The 22035-nt window shown below is 39.6% G+C and overlaps 1 protein-coding gene across 1 annotated transcript in view; it reads left to right on the top strand.

The window, feature by feature from the left end:
• The first annotated feature begins 5670 nt into the window (after nucleotides 1–5670).
• Nucleotides 5671–22035, top strand: part of LOC311250787 (dolichyl-diphosphooligosaccharide--protein glycosyltransferase subunit TUSC3) — a 75255-nt gene continuing 58890 nt past the window's right edge. The window contains exon 1 of the mRNA XM_084342835.1: nucleotides 5671–5805. Coding sequence (XP_084198961.1) covers nucleotides 5701–5805 — 105 coding nt within the window. The 5' untranslated portion in view covers nucleotides 5671–5700. The remainder of the gene's footprint in view (nucleotides 5806–22035) is intronic.

Genomic DNA, 22035 nt, shown 5'->3' with positions numbered 1-22035 from the left:
ATGATGACTGCAGACAAGGCAAGACAGGCAGGATATGCTGAATAATGTTCTCTCACAGACCCAGGCCTCTGCCGGCCAAGCGGAAAACACCTTGCCATGCTGTAACAAGAAGGGATATGATTATCGTTTCACCCAATCATACTCTGCTGAGGATTTAAACCACAACAGTTATTATCCATTTGTATAATGTATCAATGTCCCGTACGTCTGCAAAGCTCCAAAGATGTGTGTTTGGCTGCATCATCATCGGTTTTATTCAACTTTTTCAAAGCCATTAATGCGGTGTAGCATCAGCTGTTCAACATCCAGCATTCACACTGCAATTGCTCCAAAAATAACTTTCTCTAGTTAACAATGTTTTTCATATGTAAAGAAGCAACCACGGTAACTTAAACCTCTGATCACCTAGCTTATATACTATTTAATTTTCTTTTTGTTCATGATTTTATGTCAAGTGTGTACATCTCATTCATCTAAAATGTGTTTGATGCCTTTATATGATAGGAGCAGACCAGTGGTCAGATATAGCTGTCGGCTAGATTTGGTCTATCTCTTTATCTTGCTAATAAAGCAACACAGTACTAAAAATAAGAGAAGAAGAAACATCAGCTAGGTCAGAACACCAACGTTTAACTACATATCTTTAAATGTTAGAGTTATGGCTAGCCACAAGCCACTTAGCTACATGTCAGCTACCAGTTGCCTACCAGTAAGTGTCGCTATTAGCGCTACGTCACAGTAATTTGGCCTCAAGGCTTGAAGGTGCAATATTTAAGAACTGTCCACTTGTTAAATTCATCCTCAAAACAAAAAGGGAGCAGCATACCACCAGAGTACCCGCTAACTGCAGCTGACGTTTGTGAGTTCGCTCAATTAGCTGCGCAACTAGCGATGCCAACTGGGACACGAAAGTGTTGGTGTTTACACCACAAGCAAAGGAGCTTTGGACCAGGAAAAGTCGAGGCTAGCTGGTTAGCATGTTAACTTAAGTAGATATCACATTGACAACATAATTTTTGTTCTTCACATTCTGTTGATAATATTATATATTTTTTAAATGTCTTCAACTACGATTCCTACATGTGGGTGAGGTTTCACCATTAGTTTGTTGGTCCTCAACCGCCACGACCGCTTCAAGATGGTGTCACGTGCATTAGATGCATCAACATTTCTACTGGAACTTCAAAGTGTAAATTTCGAGCACCATTTCAAGTCCTTCCACTTTACACTATTGTGACTTCCTGTGAGCTTCGAGTGCGAAAGGCAATTTAATAGACTTGCCTGAGAGAGCATAGGCACACGCCTGCATTCACACATTTTTGCTGTACAAAGCTCAGATACTTCAACACATACACACAGGGGAATACACACATACACACACACACACACACACACACAGCTATGGGCCTATTGAATAGCACACTAGAGAACACAGAGGAACATTTGTTGAGGGAGTCGGTCAGAGATAACGAACATCATATTAATGAATGCCTCACTCATTCTCTCCGCTCCTCCCTCTCTGTTTGTCTGACTCTCTTCTTTGCTGCTTTTCCCTCCTCACTCTCCATACCCACTCTCTCTCTCTCTCTCTCTCTCTTGCTCGTGCTCCTTTGCTATTTTCTGCTCCTCTGTAACTCGGGGACCCCACCACCACCACCACCACCACCTCCACCTCCCTGCCACCATCTCTTTTTTTTCTTTTCTATAAACTTTGTGCTGTCGGGCAATTAATCATTTTGCCGAGGACTCGTTATTTTTTACAAGGGAGCGGCTGATATCGGGTACGGTCACCCAGTCCTGTGCCAGCTGGAAATGACATCACCCATCGCTCCCCCCTTTCCTCTCCCTCTCCCTCTGCCTCCAGTCTCCCCCTTGCATTTCCGCTGCATTTTAACACCATAAACAGTTTTTCTCTCCTTCCATACTGTCTCTCATGTGCTTGGCTTTATATCTCTGCTGCTTGCCCAGAAATGCAAATGTACAGAATCCCTCTGAGTTACTTCAGCGCTTACTTCAGTGACTTTATTGCCACAACTCAATCAAAACAAGGATGGCTATAAGCACTATACTAAATGTCTTTTCCCTTACAAAAGTACACAGATTTATCACATGTGAATTTCCCTTGGGCAGTGGTTTTCACATTTTATGTTTCACAATTGCTCTTCATTTTAGATGTATCTCTCCTGTTCCCTTATTACAGTATAATGAAGTATCCATCCTGACTATGTAGTGCATAATTTTACCTGCCCCACGACTCTAATGACCCATGATGCAGCTGTGAAGTGGCAGCGACTGACTTTAACAGGCTTCTCTGTCTCTCACTCTGTTCCTCTGCTCTCTCTCCCTCTTACAGCGCTCTGCTAGGCTGTGATCAGATAGGAGCTTTATTCTTCGGCTCAAACGCAAAGTGCAGCCGTTTGCTTTACTAGCCGGCAGAGAGAGCAAGCGCCTGTGGGAGAGTTGCATTATTGTTGTTATTTCCATGCAGCACAAAGCCACTTGAAAGTTACCTGTTAGCATTAGCTTACTAATGGGATACATTAGAAATGGGAGCGAAGAACATTAGTGATCGCAGAATGAAGGGACATAAAGAGAGAGTTCAGGGTCTCCACAATACACTAACATGTTTATTTCATTGCTATTTTGTTAATAAATGGAGGACAATTTGTGTATACAATTGTTACTATCACAGGTCCTTACAAGTTATTTAAAGCAACATTATGTAGAAATTGGCATTTTGTGTGACCCCCCCTAGCCTCTCACTGAATTTACATAGTGCAGAAACAAGTGATAGGGGGGCGGAGTGGCTGAGACACCATTCACCCTGTAACAAGACTCTGTACCATCAACATGAGTTTGAAGCTGTTATTTTAAGATAAAAACAAATTATTATTAAGTATTTTGCTTTAACATACAGTAAACTAGCATGACATCTTAACACAGATGTGCGTCATGTATTGAGACAAGTGGTGGTCTGATGAATGATGCAGTAGAGTTAGTATCACTACTTGAGAGAAAAAAATTATGTCTCCATATTGATATCTCGCTATTACAGCAAATTTCTTTTGAAACTGTAAGTCTATTATGTGATGAGCTGATTTACAGTAAATTAATCTGCAACAATTCTAAAAATGAGTTAATTGTTAAGTAATGTTTTTGGCAAAACTGCCAAATATTCACTGGATCCAGCTGCTTGAATATGAGGATCTTTCTGGTTTATTAGTCCTCTACTATTATCAATATCATTGGGTTTTGGACAAAACAAGCAATTTGAACACATCCGTTTGGATTTTGGGGAATAGTGGTGGACATTTTTAATTATTTTTCTCACTAAGACCAAATACTCAACAGCAGATTATTTTCTCAATCAGTTAATTGAGAAAGTAATCTGTAGATGAATCAATAGGTTTTCATTAAAGATTATTTTCTCTGTGTCATTGGTTGTTGCTTGAATAAATGTCCCTCAGATAAAAGGTTTACCAGATGCAGTCTGCGGTACATCTTATTAACTTCTGTGACCTTTCTGTTAAAAAGTTCAGAAACTTCAGTTCTAATGTAATAACCACGGGAGGCAATTCCACAGAATCATTTGACAAATTTAGCGACCAAGCTCAGCAAGTCTGGGATTGTTTCCATGATTGAGCTGCTACAGAGTGAATGAGCTGTGGTTTAACAAGACTGCAACACGTAGTGATTGTTTCACGGTGCATTGGCTTTAATATTCCAACATGCGTTTCATCTCAGCCGTGTTTGTGTGCACGTGCTTGAAATACTCACTTCATTCATCCCATGGTAATTTATGAGTTTTGTGTTCATTTGGTTGCTTGTCTTATTAAAATGCCATTCAGTTTCATTTCAAAAGTACTGCTCTTGCTTCCACTTAGCAGAAGATTGCATTGGTTTCTTCCAGCAGGTCATTAGACCTTGCACAAGCCACTTACATGTCTATTACTGGGCCATTACCACCCATCCCTTTGCTGAAGGGATCTGTTCTTTCTGACATATCAGCATATCAGTGCACATATTGCTATCTACCATGATATCTACCTCAATGTCCTATTACATTGATTTTCTTAACCAGTGTTTTTCTCGATTTGTTGGTTATACATTAGCCTGCCTGCATGGGTGGGATTGTCCTGCAGGATTGTTTTAATGCTTGTACTGCAACATTATTTATTTCAAAGTAAGTTCAGATAAGATAAACAGGTTTGTCAGTGCATTTCCAACACTTTATACCTCCTGACATTAATATTATGTTGCTAAGAGCTGAAGTGAGTCAATGGAGAGTGTACCACCTGAGGAGGCATGCAATCTAAAAGATGGACAGAAAGCTTTTTTTGCACCACAGAGAGTGAATGCAACAAAGTAAACTAGATTAGCCACTTCTTCTCTCTTGCCTCCGGGTCAGAGCCAGGGAAGTACACCGAGTGGCCGAAAAAGGAGAAAGCCATATCCACTTTTTAATGCAACCGAGAACATTATCCTCTGTGTTACTTACAGGCCTAATGGTATCTTTTTGCTGATAGAGTGTAGATGTATCTGAATACATATCAAATCTTAACAACCCCCTCAAAAAGTCAGCACTGCTCTGACTATGAAAAGTTTTACACAGTAATTAAGTAAGTTATTGCAAGACTAATGTACTGTGTTACATTAGTCACAAACTGCTTAGATGTAATTTCATAGGTAGAGAGGGACAAATGTCACCCTGCAGTGATTTCTCATAAATCATTTGTCCCCCTCAATTAACTCTGTCAAGTGGCTGCAACAGTCTCACCCCTCCAAGAATATTTGAGAAAGGGAGAGAGCAACAGAGACAAATTCTGCAGTCCTTAGTTCAGACATCACATTCCTCTGAATGTGACATTTGACAAATAGCAGGCCCAGCTGCAGACCAGTAAATCGAGGACATTTTCTCTCAGCCATCTGACTTTTTCAAGTGTTCTCAAACTAAAACACATTCTCAATGGATAACTAACGATGAAGTTATAAAAAAGACAGCATGTAGATCTTGTAGAGTGACTTCTGAACATTCATATTTCCCTGTCTGACTGCATTTCTGTTTGAAAAGCCCCAAAAGACTATTAAAAAGTTTTGTTCAACCAAATGTTGTGGGTTCAAATGATGTCTGCCTTTCTAATGCAGCCTCTAACCTGTGAACTGTACACAATTACTCCTTTTCTTCTTCTTCTTTTTTCATTAAAGTCCAACCAGAAAAAAAGACACTGTGGTATCTGCACCTAATTGCATTAATTTATGTAGACATTTAAAGAGGTTACATTTAGCAGCTTTTGCACGATGTTCATTGCTTTTTCTTTATGATTTTGTATCATACACTTACATAAATCAGAATTACAACTAGCACACTATGGCCTACTAATTGAGGCACATCAAATGTGCTTCCAATAGGGATCCTTAAAGAAACGTAAACAAACTATAATAGTATCTGCAGTGTATTAAAATTAATTAGCCTATTGGTTATAATTATAATGGCATCAACAGCTCCAATAGTTGCCTCCCCCCTAGCTGAAATGACAAGTATGACCTCTAGATATTAATATAAAAGCAGTAAAGCCAGTTTAGTCTAAAAAACTACAAAACCCAGAGGCTGCCGCTCTACAGGTTCTTCCCGTTGATTGGTCAACACAGAATCCAATCACTTGTCGGAGACGTGTCTCGCTGTCAGAGCATCCTTCCGTCATGGCGTCTGTTTGGGTGAAATCCATCGCTAACCTGCCGGTCCTATCTGTTTTCTTACTGCTGGTGCTATGTCTGCCGCCCGGAGGAGGACAAAAGAAGAAGGAGGTAACGCATAGACCGCATAAATGTATTTTTCAGCGAATATTGTTGTGTTGTTCAATGAAAATAACGTGCAAGTTGAGTCTGCCGGTGAGCGTTAAGCTAGGGACGTTCAGTTACGAAGGACAGGAAGTGCTTGGGAGAAACGGAATAATAAACGCTTTTCGTATGATGTAAATGAAAGGGACACTACTGACAAGTTGTTTGTTTTACGTTTTGTCGCTGACTCTCTCCCTTGTGATTGAGCTTTGCTAGCGTGCTGCATAATATGACATGGCGTACAAGCTTGAGTAGGCATAGCAAGCTAATGTAGCTAAGCTAATATGTATTGCACAGTATCCTGTGGAAGGTCGATTTGGTCGGGAAGCACTACTAAGATATCTTACGTGTTTACATTGAAACTCCTGTAATACTTGGATCTGATTGAATACATTGATGCATTGTCGACTGTGGGGTTTTTATTTTGAAAATCGTAAGTGCAGGACGTGCTGTGTCTCACTTTATCGGTAGCTTAACCGTGACGTTTGATGTTGGCGAAAATATCACAGTAATCACAATAGATGGCTGCATGCTAGCTGAATTAAGTTGTTGTAGTGCACCGGAACAGTCTTTTTAACCGCTGCTGGTTTAGTATGCGGGACTTCCATGTGGTTATTCTATTGAAGTGAAGGCAGGTCTGTTTTACCTGAAACGGAAGTGAGCAGGAGGCTCATGTGGCTTGCTAGCTCGAGCTGTCAGAATCAGAATCAGAATCAGAAACGGATTTATTTCCAAGAAGGATTTTGCACCAACGAGGAATTTGTCTTGGTGAATAAGGTGCATACATTGAAGACAATAAACAATAAACAAAGAGTGACTATAATATATACAATATACAAACGGAGACAAAAAATGAATCGATTAATATGGCTTAAGAATATTAAGTTGGTTACATTAGATATTTGTACTTTAATGATAGTAATGGGACTTTATGTACTGTATTGGCAATAGGATTGCTTCTTGCCGTTGTATCGACACATTGTTGAATAGTGTTTGGTGGGAGGCCTAAAAGAAAATGAAATCTGTAACCCCCTCAAGGTGGAAGTGCAATCTGCATCTTGTAGTCACTGAACAGGGTTACCCGTGATTATCACTCTGATTTGTTCATCTGTTTATGTGGAACGTGCAAAGCCACTATATACTTTAAGTAGTAAAGAAGTAGTTTATCATTTATGTGTATGTCATTCCTGCTTTTTGTTATTTATATTGATTCCTTATTTGGGTCAATGACGTGATGCAATTTTTTTTGTGTTCTTATGGTTCAGTTGAATTTAAAAAGGTAAAAATTTGAAAAGTAACAAGAAGACCTCATCTAAAATTTCTGGATTTAATCAATTTTCAGAGAATATTCAGGGGATAATGGCAAAAATGTCAATGAGGTGTAACTATAAAAACTTCGTACCAAATAGTTTAACTTGTTCAAAAAAGGTGATATTCACAATAAAACACCATATCAACTAATTTGGCATAATTTTACATTTGTGTTGTTTAATAATGAATAAAATAAATGGAACACCATTATTCTGAATGTTATAATTAATTTGGGGAATTGTGTCTGTCAAGTAAACCTGAGTGTCAAGATGGTGTAACCAACATTCAAGGAGCCATTTTGTTAATTTGTGCAAGAAGACCATGTGACAGGAAATTATATCACAGAGAAGGACCCCTGATTAGCCTAACTGCTGCATGACAGGTTAGTAACTCTCTTTGAAATCTTGATAATTTGACATTTTTAGGGTATGGTCAGGTGTGCTTAGGGTTACATGTCAAATGGTATGACCCCAGGAAAACATTTATCATTCATAATAATTGTAAAAATAAGTATTTATTTTAAAACGTGTTTGAAATCTTCACACCAAGGCCATGTGCTTACATAGGTGTCCATCATAATGCCTGTTAAATTTGAATTTAAATTGAAATGTCAAATGGTGTAACTGGTTACACCATCTGACTTTTATTACATTCTTTTTGGTTAGAGGCCGATTTTGTCAAATATCAGTAGTTTATGATGCTGATTAAAGATCTAATATGAACTAACTTACTATGTGGAACTATTTTCAAGTTTTAAGTGTTATATTTCTTATGAAGAAGTGGTGATTAATCCCCAACTTTATTATCAAAGCTGGAAGGTTAGGATAAAATCATTATTTTGCATGGCTTTGATATTTTTTAAATGTTTAACTTTAACATATATTTGTATTCCATTCACTTACAATTTTAAGCAATATATAGTGCAATATATGTAATTTCATAATCTAGCAGAATGAAGTGGGTGAACAGTGACAATGTTGAACATGAACAGCAGCTTTAAAAAGATGTAAAACTCCAGTAATATGAGAATTGTCCAACTACGTTGCCTTAAAACAGAAAAATACGACTTCTGCCCCGAGACCAGGAGTGATCTGCCCTCAGACAACTTCTGCCCTGAGACCAGGAGAGAGTCACCTGCCCTCAGACAAAATTGTGGGAAACAATGGTCTCTGCCCTTGGACCAGATGAGACTAAACAGCCATGAGGAAAATCATACAAAACAACTTCTGCCCTGAGACCAGAAGAGACAGTAGACTCCCTTTTGTCCAACTATGTTGCCTTAAAACAGAAAAATACGACTTCTGCCCTGAGACCAGGGGGGATTCACCTGCCCTCAGACAACTTCTGACCTGAGACCAGAGGAGACAGTTGACTCTGTTTTGTCCAACTATGTTGGTTTTAAACAGAAAAATACGGCTTCTGCCCTGAGACCAGGAGGGATTCACCTGCCCTCAGACAACTTCTGCCCTGAGACCAGAAGAGACAGTAGACTCCCTTTTGTCCAACTATGTTGCCTTAAAACAGAAAAATACGACTTCTGCCCTGAGACCAGGGGGGATTCACCTGCCCTCAGACAACTTCTGACCTGAGACCAGAGGAGACAGTTGACTCTGTTTTGTCCAACTATGTTGCTTTTAAACAGAAAAATACGGCTTCTGCCCTGAGACCAGGAGGGATTCACCTGCCCTCAGACAACTTCTGCCCTGAGACCAGAAGAGACAGTAGACTCCCTTTTGTCCAACTATGTTGCCTTAAAACAGAAAAATACGACTTCTGCCCTGAGACCAGGAGAGATTCACCTGCTCTCGGACAAAATTGTGGGAAACAGTGGTCTCTGCCCTGGGACCAGATGAGACTAAAAAGCCATGAGGAAAATCCTACAAAAGAACTTCTGCCCTGAGACCAGAAGAGACAGTAGACTCCCTTTTGTCCAACTATGTTGCCTTAAAACAGAAAAATACGACTTCTGCCCTGAGACCAGGAGAGATTCACCTGCCCTCAGACAACTTCTGCCCTGATACCAGGAGAGATTCACCTGCTCTCAGACAAAATTGTGGGAAACAATGGTCTCTGCCCTGAGACCCACAAAAGACCAGAGGAGACAGTTGACTCCCTTTTGTCCAACTACGTTGCCTTAAAACAGAAAAATACGACTTCTGCCCTGAGACCAGGGGGGATTCACCTGCCCTCAGACAACTTCTGACCTGAGACCAGAGGAGACAGTTGACTCTGTTTTGTCCAACTATGTTGCTTTTAAACAGAAAAATACGACTTCTGCCCTGAGACCAGGAGGGAGTCACCTGCCCTCAGACAAAATTGTGGGAAACAATGGTCTCTGGCCTTGGACCAGATGAGACGAAACAGCCATGAGGAAAATCCTACAAAAGAACTTTTGCCCTGAGACCAGAAGAGACAGTAGACTCCCTTTTGTCCAACTATGTTGCCTTAAAACAGAAAAATACGACTTTTGCCCTGAGACCAGGAGAGATTCACCTGCCCTCAGACAACTTCTGCCCTGAGACCAGGAGAGGTCCAGCTGCTCTCAGACAACTCCTGCCCTGAGACCAGGAGAGATTCACCTGCCCTCAGACAACTTCTGCCCTGAGACCAGAAGAGACTGTGAACTCCCTTTTGTCCAACTATGTTGCCTTAAAACAGAAAAATATGACTTCTGCCCTGAGACCAGAAGAGACAGTAGACTCCCCTTTGTCCAACTACGTTGCCTTAAAACAGAAAAATACGACTTCTGCCCTGAGACCAGGAGAGATTCACCTGCTCTCGGACAAAATTGTGGGAAACAATGGTCTCTGCCGTGGGACCAGATGAGACTAAAAAGCCATGAGGAAAATCCTACAAAAGAACTTCTGCCAGGAGAGACCAGGAGAGATTCACCTGCCCTCAGACAACTTCTGCCCTGAGACCAGAGGAGACAGTTGACTCCCTTTTGTCCAACTATGTTGCCTTAAAACAGAAAAATACAACTTCTGCCTTGAGACCAGGAGAGATTCACCTGCCCTCAGACAACTTCTGCCCTGAGACCAGGAGGGATTCACCTGCCCTCAGACAACTTCTGCCCTGAGACCAGGAGAGATTCACCTGCCCTCAGACAACTTCTGCCCTGAGACCAGAAGAGACAGTTGACTCCCTTTTGTCCAACTACGTTGCCTTGAAACAGAAAAATACGACTTCTGCCCTGAGACCAGGAGAGAATCACCTGCCCTCAGACAACTTTTGCCCTGATACAAGGAGAGATTCACCTGCCCTCAGACAAAATTATGGGAAACAATGGTCTCAGCCCTGGGACCAGATGAGACTAAAAAGCTATGAGGAAAATCCTACAAAACAACTTCTGCCCTGAGACCAGAAGAGACCGTTGACTAGGGGTGTGAATCTTTGGGTGTCTCACGATTCGATTCGATTCTGATTGTTAGGGTTACGATTCGATTCAGAATCGATCCTCGATTCAAAAATTGATACAGTGCATAGTGTGGTAAGGCAAATTATTGCATCAAAACAATACAGTTTGTATAAGATAATATGATTTTTAAACAAACTGATTCCAATGATGTAATCACACAAAGGCAAACATTAAAAAAGGTAACATTTATTAATGCTAAACAAATAAAAACTTACTTACTGTACAAGAAATAACTTGCATAAATAAAATTGCCTAAATAAAAGGTTAGGTCAGCTGCCTTTTTCTCCCTGAAGTTACAAAAATAAACTGTACACAAATAACACAAATTGGTGTTTTGTGTGATTTTTCAAAATAGAACAAAAATAATAAAAAAAATATATATATATATTTAAAAAAAAAAAATCGAATTTTGAAGTTTATGAATCGATTCAGAATCATGGATGATTAGAATCGCGATTCTTATGAGAATCGATTTTTTTCCCCCACCCCTACAGTTGACTCCCTTTTGTCCAACTATGTTGCCTTAAAACAGAAAAATACGACTTCTGCCCTGAGACCAGGAGAGATTCACCTGCCCTCAGACAACTTCTGACCTGAGACCAGAGGAGACAGTTGACTCCCTTTTGTCCAACTATGTTGCCTTAAAACAGAAAAATACAACTTCTTCCCTGAGACCAGGAGGGATTCACCTGCACTCAGACAAAATTGTGGGAAACAATGGTCTCTGCCCTTGGACCAGATGAGACGAAACAGCCATGAGGAAAATCCTACAAAACAACTTCTGCCCTGAGACCAGAGGAGACAGTTGACTCCCTTTTGTCCAACTACGTTGCCTTAAAACAGAAAAATACAGTTTTTTCTTCATTGAAAATAATTTAAAAAAAGTTCAATTGACCTTGTTCACAGTCATGCTTGATTCTTAGTGCCAGTTTCTTCGACAAACAATGGCCTTTGACTGTAGTAGCAACATAGTCAGGTGGTGTAACTGGTTTGTGTCAATTGGTGTAACCAGTATTTTTCATAAAAATATTATACAGGAAAATTCATGTGGAATAAGATGTAATCCTCTATTGCAATGTATTAACATATTTTTTAACAGTTTATACATAATTTGTCAAATATTATTTAGAAAACACAAAGTTCTGCAGCATATGTCCTGCTCTATATTACAAAAAACGCATACAATTTTAATTTGAAATAATCCTAATAAAATCTATTTTCATGTGATATTTTAAAATTAAGTAACTGTTTTCATAAGTACACTTACATACACTCTAGGTGGAAAGAAATGTTTAATATTTCTCCTTTTGTTCTGGTTACACCACTTGATATTTCACGGGCAGTCAGTCTTACTTTTCGTAAAAAAATAGTTCAAATGCTATTTCAAATTACATGAAACCAACATAAATACAAAATATACATTTTAGCAAACCTGATGCAAGCTTTTAAAACATTTTTTAAAAACATTTTTGAATTGATCATAATGCAAACCCTTATTTGTCACTGACCCATTTATTATGACTTCTTATCAAGAATTATGAGAAATACTATACTATTCATTTGGGTGTGAAAGTCAAGTTTTGACCATGGGGGTAGGAGTTTAATGAAGTAAAGATTAACTCTAGATCCACAAGATATTAGCTTTTCTGTAGCTTTCAACCATCTCACATCGCCAAACTAAGTTATTCATGGACCCTGTCCAATTACACGCAGATACAGTCCAGCTCACCTGCAGAGTAGCTGTCTCACACTGAGAAGCTTGCTTGTCAGGCCTCATGTTTTATCTGTGTGATTCGTGTTTTGAGGCATCGTTTACTGGCAATGTACAAGAGAATCATGATTTTCACACAGTCAAAAGTAAAATAAAATGTGTGTGTCTCAACTGACTTGCTTGCGACAGCACTGTTAGCAGGGATTCAGTGGCCCTGGGATTAAAAAAAAGCAAGAGGCTGTGTTGGTGGGATCATGTTGTTTCAATAATGGTGAGAAAATTCGATAAGACAGATTGGAGTAAAAGAGTATTGAGTTTAATAATGCGTTTACATACATAATACATAATTTTTTTTCAAAACTTGGCTTGGCTAAGCTTGGCTAAACTTTATGCTGGACAACCCTACATTGTTTTGAACCATGCACACAGGGCTTAAGTCTGTCTGAACAAGGCCTTAGCTGAAGTGGCCATCGCATCAGATGGCAATACAGGAAGCTGCTTCTGGAGTAGTTAAGTCGAACTTACTACACTTGCACTCAGTACCAGAGAGCGGATAGCATCAGACTGCACAGAGAATAATGAAGATACAATGTGTAAATCTTCTCTTCTTTTCCATCATCTTTCTCCATATGCGTTTGGAGGATTGAAACTGACAATTATTTTCTTGAATGATAAATATGTGAATAAAATAGTTTTGACTGTAAATTTGTCAAAAAATTGCAAAATTTCCCAGAGCCCAAAGTGACATCTTCAGATTGCTTTCTTTGTCTGACCAACAGTCTAAACACGACGAGACTCTTCATTTACTGTCATAAATGGCAAAAAAACAGCAAATCCCTACATTTAAAGGTCTACTATGTAATTTGGGGGAATACATTTTGGACAAAAGAGAAAGATCTTCATTGACTGATGTTTTAATGCCTTAACAAACTAAATAAACAAACTCTCTTTGTTTTCATGACTGAATAAACTGAATAAACAGACTGACCTTAAAGGGCAAATTTCATGCTGTTTTAGTTGCCAACTTTCTAACTTCAAACAGTGTCATTGGGACCTTATTTTCCTCTGAGAACAGTTTGTTTATTCACTTATGGAAAAGATAATTATTTCTGAGTTTGTATTATTTCCTCATTGATATTGTAAATATAAAAATTCTGACCTTGAATATTTTCTCCGAAACTACACAGCGCCCCTTAAAAAGCTGGAACCAGTACATACAGATGAAGAATGGCTCAAATGATTCATCAGTTAGTTCATAGTTGAGAGAAAAATTAGTTTTGATCGACTAATTGGTTAATTGACTGAATAGTTGCAGCTCAAACCATTTGTAAGTCTTTGTAGGCCACCATACTATTTTCCATTGGTTTAGCCAAAGAAACAATCCGATGCTTCAGCTGTCAACATGATCTGTGGCTGAAATCATTGATGTTTAGTGGGCAGCCTGAGTTTTATTAATGTCTTGTTATGGACAGGGACAAGTCAGTGCCTTTGTGACTCTACTCTTGCACCACCTCATCTACACTTTTCCTCTCAGCTGACTTAGCATGTTTAGCATATGAATAGAACATTGAGTGGACAAATTGCAGAATGCATGGACAAATACATGACAGGTGAACAAATATTTGAATGAATGGAAAAAAAAGAAATAATGTCAACAAATGGAAATGGAAAGAGCTGAGTGGAAGAATCAACTGATGAATAAATGGACAGATTAGCCCCTGATGAAATAGCATTTGACTGAGGGAGAGAGAGTGAATGAATAATTGAGTGTGACATATTTGCTCTCCAGTTTGCAGTAAACACTTCATTTTTTTGTATCACTCATGTTGATGGCTTGCAAGGTGTATGTGTAATAAATGTGTCACAAGCACAGGAGTGAAGATATGCAAAAATGAGCGCATATTTCTCACTTTTTGTAATGTTTACATTTAGGAAAGGTGACTTTCTGATACAGTGGCATCTTAAGCCTCATTCCTTTTCGTAGCGACGGTTTAAGTGATTATGTTAAGTCCAAACTAATTTGAATTACTTAATTTATGAAGGGGTAACATGTATATATACAGTTATGTTTTGCAGTTTTAAACACAGGAAGCTCACAGACGTTGATGCAGGTAATGGCCATTATACAGTATTTACAAGGTTAAATCAAGCAGATTGATTAACTATTAGGAATTAAAAACTAAAACGAAATGATGTCTTAAATTGCTATTTTTACCTTTTTTACCCAGCAGCAGTCTTCTGACATCGGTGCTTATTTTCAGCGATGCCTTGCTTCACATTCACAAAATTACACCAGGGATCTGCCCATTATAGCTGCAGTCTGCTGTTAGACACTGACCGGCTCAAGGACACCTCTACATTACCTAATGAGTGACAAAAAAGCATTTCTCTATCACGTACCCAGCTGAAATCTATCCAGCTATTATTAGTTTGCTTCCTTGCATTGACATTGCCGCTATCTTTAACTATCCCTTGTGTTTAAAATTTAGTCCATAAGCATTTAACTTTGGTCCATTCTGTCTGGAAAATCTGAGTGTGACTCTGTACCATGTAGCAGTACCGGAGCTAGCCACACATACACACACATACACACCCAGACATGCATACTTCCAATGAGCCACAGGAGAGATATTGAGGGGTTATAATGTGAGAAATGTTCTTTCCCAGTTGCCTGCCTGGGGCCATGGCAGAGAAGGTGGAGGAGGCAGAGGCGGAGGAAGATCTTATTTAGCTGGAAATGGACAAAATGGTGAAGCAGCATTGTGTATTCATCCGACCAGCTTCTGTTCTCCCTCACTGCCCTCCTTGCTGTCCTGGCCATCATAAGCTTTAACTCTAAACTTTAGGGCTGCGTAGGGTTAAGACTTAAGTAAATTAAAACTTTATTTAAGCATTCAAACATTAAAATATTTTTTACATTGATATTTAAATCTTTAGTCAGTATTGAAGGCATTATTATTTGTTTGTTTGACATTGTCTCTTTCCTGTGCTTGATTGTCTATTTACTCTTTATGGTTAGAATCACAGGTTAATGGCAGACTTGATCATGTCTTGATCATGACTTGATCTGCCTTTGCAGTGTGGAGAGAGAGAAAAAGGGAAAGGGCTGCATGAGAGAACAGATTGATGTCAGGCTTTGGGTTCAGCTTGGATGTAATGTAGGAATTGCTGTTGTTTAGCACTTTAGCTAGCAAATAGGAGCCCAACTGTGTTTTTATCTCTCTTCCTATTATCTACACTTTTTTGGAACAGAATTTAATACCAACTTCTATCAAGCAAGTAGTTAGCCCTTGGTGGCTAATTTAACATTGTCAGCATGTGCTTCACAATAAAAGAGCTCCATTAATGTAGGGGTTACAATTGCTTTTATAAAACCCTCTTAGTTGTATAATATAAATTGACTCCATAATGTTGATTCACAATTTCTTTGTTTTACAACAAAATCAAATGAGACCATAACACTGCAGGGAATCTTAATGAAACCCAGCATAGTTATGAAGTAAGGAGGCACCACCATAAATTCACTGCAGCAAGGAGCAGTAGGAATTTTTGAGTTTGCATTAACAGTGTGAGGATGTAAGTGGACTTCGTAGTTGAATGAAACGACACAAACTTACTGCTTAGAGTATAATTATAGTTTGTTTTGGCCTGATCACTTATGATGACTGTGTATCAAGGATTAAGATCAAATGCGGAACTATAAATCTAAACCTACATCATAGTTGTGTATGACAGGAATCCTTAACTCCTCCCGTTAAGTGTAAATCTGACATCTGATGTCTGAAATATCTTCTTGTCTGCATGGAATCACATCTGTACATCATTTGACTGGCAGTAAAGTTCAGTTGAAGATGGGCACAGTCACACTTTTGCTCTGCTTCGAGGCAGAGCGGGTCAGCTTGGTAATCTTGCTTCATGACTTTGCTGTGAAATTTCAGATCGGCAGAGTACAGCACACTTTGCAGCATAAGTGTGCTGTATCAAGCCAATGGAAAATGGCATTACAGTCAAAGCCAGACCCCAGAGCACTGATAGTGTCGGCTTTTGGCCACTGGCATTTGTGCCTTAGAAAGTTTAATGTGTAAAAAAGGATCAGGAAGTATTCCTTTTCCTATTTTTTTCCATATAGCTTATCAGGATAGATGAATGGGTGGAAGATGAGGACAACGGTAAGGGTAAGTTAAGAATAAATCAAGGAAAATTTAAGGCATCAAAACAGTGACAGATTTGGGTAAATAAATAAATAAATAAATAAATAAATAAAATAAAAACTGTTAGGGCAGCAGTGGTGGACCTCTTCCTTTTTAAATCCTGCTGTATGCCCCTCAGGGAGTGGAAGAAATAGTCATGGAGAAAGAAAGAATATTTATATCCCTTCAATACCCCCTCGTTCATCACCCCAGCTCTGCTAGATATTATATCTAGCCTGTGTTGTGTTTCTGTCTTAAGGCTGACTACAGCATAAAGAAAGAACCAATGTAAGCACTTCCTATACCTAGGCATATGGAGTCAGGGGATGTAAGGAGAGAAAAAAAAGGTCCAGGGCAGCGAGTCTGAGGCAAGGAGAATTATATATCTGGAGAGTTATATATCTACAGAGAGATAGAGATTGCAAAGTAGTGGGCTTGCCACCACACCATGGGACCAGTCTAATAAGTGGATCGGAATAATAAGAGCCTGCTACCTCTGCACACAGAGGTGCAATAAACTACCAGGTAGGCCCTTCAGGGCATAACCTAAGCCACTTGCTGAGTTTAGACTGGAGCTTATGAAGCTTAACACTGTGTAAGCACTATCGACTCTTGGTTTCCTGTCTGACCTGCTCATCTGAGGAAAAAAATAGCTCACTGTTTACGCATTCTGCTCTGTGTCTTTCTGCTAGTGGATTTTACAGTAGAGAAAGGTACAGTGTGAGAAAGGCTAGCTTTTCCCTCATGAATAATACATATTAAGTTTTTGACATGTTTAATGAAAGATTTAAATTTAGCTTCATATTTATTCAAATTATCTACCCAAGTTCTTCCCCTTGCTAGTGTTTTGGTTAATTTTGTGAAACGAGAAAAAAAAGGGCTAATGGAATCTTAATTGAAGAGATAAAACTGAAACACCAGTATTGTTTGCAGTTTGTACTATGTCACTTGCAAGTGCCTTCATCATTTGAAGTGTTAATAAAAAAAACCCAAACATTTTTAGCAGCGATTCCTACCGCAGGAGAAAGAGTACTTACAGTTGTTCCTTCGACCCCTACTCATGACAAGCGCATCATCGTTAAAGACACACCTTCAAGTGGGTAGAAGTGCGAATCCCTGCCATGCTTGGCTGGCGTGCCGAGTCAAACAGAGTCAAGCCTAGCCAGCACATGTGTATGGAAAAGCCCCAAGAGTAAAGCAATAAGATGATGCTGTCCTCAGTCCTTCCTCTGAGTTTGTGTTTAGACTGGTCGTCTCAAACTGGAGCTAACATAGTGTGACTTTTTTCAACGTCATGATTATCAAACAATCTGTACTGTACTTGACTTACTTTACTATAGTTTCCATGTAAAGCCTGCCGTTAACATCCAATTTAATTACAACACTGTATAAATAGATACCTGATATCAAGTGGTGTTGGGGAAGTGGGTTGACAGGGAGATGTTTACTTTGGGTGCCTGCGTGTGTGTATATGTGTGTCTGTAATAGTCAGCCATACTGGGTTTGATCTAAGCGTAGTTTGCTCAAATTGTCTGAGTTTGTCTTTACATTTCTATATGTCTGCTGCGCTCCAGCCGTTTCCATTGTAAACGCTTTAACAGAGACAACAAATTCACCTTTTACGATCCTTTTCCTTCCCTTTTTTTACTTTTGGATCAACTTTATCACAGTCTTATTTTATTTCTACCTTTTATTTTAGTCTTTTGTAAAATGGATCTTTTCCTTTGGTGTTAAACTTTTATGCATGCATGCCAATGCTCATTCTCGGTTGATTCCCCCTGTCCTCTTTTTCTCTTGAAAATAAATGTTAACGTTTCAAGGGTTCAAGAGAGATGAATATTGTATCCAACCCACTTTCCCTTGTGTGTTGCCAATACAGCCCAAACTACAGCTAAAAAGCAGCCATAATGGTGCCATATTTTGTGCAGTGAAATGTTTCAATGTTCTCTCAGTGAATTCAGGGGTGATTTGTTTGGATCTCGCTCATTAACCGTAGTCATCTGAATTATTGATGCAGTAGTGTCAGGCCTGCTTTCCCAATGACTGATGGCCTGTGTTCCCAAGTCATTTTCCCCCTCTGTTATTCCACCCTCTCCTCCTCCTCATTTTCCCTCCCCTTTCCAACACTTCTATAACAAATTTTCTGAGTGGCAAAAGGATTTCCATCTCCAGCTTTCCATCCCCTTACACACCCCTGTCCCTTCCCCTGTCACCTCTCCTGTGTCTTTTTGCTTCAACCACCCATCTCCGTGCACCTCTTTGACATTTCTATAATTATGTGGTGTCATAAAATGATTTCTCTCTTTTCTTATTCTTTGTTCCCCATTTTTCTCCTCCACCGGGCCCTTTCCTAGTCTCCTTTGCGCTCTCTATACCCATATGTCCCTCCCTCCCAACTCCTTTGCCATTTTCCTGACATTTCCAAGGCTAATTTCTGGGCCAGCCCTGTTAAATTTGGGAGAGTGTAGGGTGTTGCCTTTCTGTTGTGAACATGAATTTCTCAATGCCATTCATCAGCAGGATAGGCGCTTGCTCCTTTGGAAATGTCTTTCTCTCTTTTGCTCAGTTAGCCATTAGAGACACTCTCTGTCTCCACACAGAGCCACAGATAGGTTCATATCTCTGGTGGTGAATAAATAACAAACAGGCAAAAATGTATCTTGAGTCGTGTTCCCGAAAGACGAAACCATGAATCTAGACCATAGACGTTTTTGTCATGGCTTCAGTCTCTTTTCAGAAACTATTAGCCATTGAATCAGTCATTTACTTAACCTTAGGTGGGCAGTCACCCACTCACTCAATTAACCACCATGAAGTCAAGAGGTACTTTACTGTGACATAAGCCCTCAAAGTCACTTGATTACATGTCACTCATGTAAGTGAGCCAGCAGGTAGTATGCCTGAGACTTTATGCCTTATTCATGGCATTTCGACATTTCCATGATTGCCTGCTTTTGACTTGTATATAGCATTCACATCAACAAGTTTCTATTCACGTTGTAGTTATGACTCCAATCTGGTGCTACCAGTGCCTGAAAATCAAATATAGATCCCTCAAGGTATCCAAAGTTAGTCGTAATTAGGTAATTACACTCATACAACCATCTTGAGTCGTCAACATGGTAATCTTTCTAATTTCTATTATCCATCTCATATGACACCAGCATGACATTGGTCTCTTCGTCAGGCTATTAGACTCACTCGTTGATTTCTGTATGGCTGCTGAACTGAAACATGCTTAACCTCACTGTTTTATCAGGACAATCAATGCTGAAATTAGTTATGCACTATAATGACGTCATGGCATTTCTACCAATTTGACGGGCCGATAAGATGATGATTTGATTATGCTCAAGCAATGCAAATTGTTTTTTTTTTAAATGTATTTTTTATTTTATTTTGCCCTGAGAACGTGTGTAATTTGAAAAGTGTTGATAAAAGTAGGCATAATAGTCAACTCCACTACAGAGTAAAGGATCTCGGTAATGAGGTTAAAAAAATATGTTGAGATGTTGGTTTTGGAAAAGGCAATTGGCCAAAATGAGTTGGATAATATCAGTATACCGGATATCAGCAAAAATCCAATATGATGCATCCTTAGTTGAACTAGCTTTCTAGACAGTCTGTCTAACTGCTAATGTCCAACATACTTCTCTGATCATTCATCCCTGCCCTTTCTTCATCACTCCTTATCTCCACAGGGAAATGTTGTCAGAACAGTACTGTCTCTTTTGCCCCCTCTCTCTTTATCTTTCTCTCTTCTGTCACTTCTCCTCCCTCCTCATCCCCCTTTCCATCTTCTTTATCCCTCAACTTTCCCCCCTCGTCCTCAATGCCTCTACTCTTTTCATTCCTTGCTCCCAGTTGCCGTTCACCCCCCCCCCCCCAAGTGACAGGTCTTGCTGTATAGCTGATATGAGGTGGCGTATTATCCCACTGTGTGTGTGTCTGAGAATGTGTGTTTGTGTGTCTGTCTGGCTTGCGACTGATAAGACGTCTCACTCTTATCCTCCCAGACAGACCTGTGTCGCTGTGACGGTTCGCGGGCCACACGCAAGCTCACATACTACAGACAGCTACACACAGAAATACACAAGTATACACATATGTACGTACATACGCACAGTCTTGATTATGCACTACGACGTTGTTAGATTGAAAACCCTATAGTGGAGCTTTTCACAATGCTGTGTATGTGTAACTATGTGTGTGTCTGTCTCAGATATCTGATGTTACACTCTTATTAAACTCTTAGTCTTTCTGCTTCACTGGCAGAAAGCCTGTTAACACTCAGGGCTAAAGACTGTGTGTGTGTGTGTGTGTGTGTGTGTGTGTGTGTGTGTGTGTGTGTGTGTGTGTGTGTGTGTGTGTGTGTGTGTGTGTGTGTGTGTGTGTGTGTGTGTGTGTGTGTGTGTGTGTGTGTGTGTGCGTGTGTGTGTGTGTTGTCTGTGTGCTCTTGTCTGTGTGCTCTTGTCTGTGTGTTCTTGTCTGTGTGTTCTTTTGTCTTCGTCTGTAAGGTAGAGAGGCTGTCATAAGACTGCCTTATTGAAAACACTTGTCATGAGAGGGTAACTGCACATGTGAGAGGGGCAGATTTCCTAGAGTTCTGTCTTACCCCGTTTGACCTGAGAACAGTGCTCATGCAGCCAGAGTGAGACCTTGTTAGGTAATGCTACACCTAGAAATAATCGAATGAGTTATGAATTATTGATTTATGTTAACCTAGCCTTTTGAAAGCATTTATTTGTCCAGGGAATGTCAAGTGCTCACCATGGTCTCTCTGGCTCTTCTCCTGCTTCTCATTCGCTCAGTCAAACACCGTAAAACCTGGGAGACCATGGAGCTGTATTACAGATGCAGTTGGAGGTGCGGAGGTGGTGAGGAGCTGGGATCTCAAACCTCTAGGCTCTGTTGATTATTAAGGTAGAAAAAAATCCCCTGAATGAAAAAGTTCTGGAAGAAGCTCTGGAAGCTCATCCTCCTCCTGTTTGCATTGAGATTTGGTAGGAATTACAATTCTGTCTAAGCTTTTCTGTCTAACGGACAGGTTATTTATAGCCCCAAAATAAGTTATTCAACACACATACACACATACACACATACACACCAGGAATACGGTAATGTAACGTGATGAACTGAAGCTATTTAGCATACAGCTGTAGTCAGTATAAATGCTAAATGCCATCTCATGTCAGACTTTGTCTCTTTCTCTCTCCATCTCAGTTTCTCACTTTGTCCCCCACTCTTTCTCTCAACTCTTCAGTTCTTATTGAAAGTAACTTGATGTCATTGGAGTGGCAGTAATCACAATTGACAGTACAGAATTAGTGTTTTTACACAGGTAATGTTTTGTCAGGCAAATTCAATGCACTCAGTATTTTAAAAGTGGACATCTGGTGACATTTAGGATTTTATGAACGTATTGGGAAGCATAAACTGGACAAGATATCAGGTGAATCATCAGGTGAATCATCCTTGAACTGAAGGTGAAGATTCACACCTCTAATCTGCGATCATGTTGGATTTGATCAACCCCAAGACTCCCCTTGTCTTTCGGACTTTGTAGT

The sequence above is a fragment of the Pagrus pagrus genome, assembly GCF_965226575.1.
Source record: "Pagrus pagrus genome assembly, chromosome: 2".
Classification (NCBI taxonomy): Eukaryota; Metazoa; Chordata; class Actinopteri; order Spariformes; family Sparidae; genus Pagrus; species Pagrus pagrus.
This window is presented reverse-complemented; position numbering and strand designations above follow the sequence as displayed.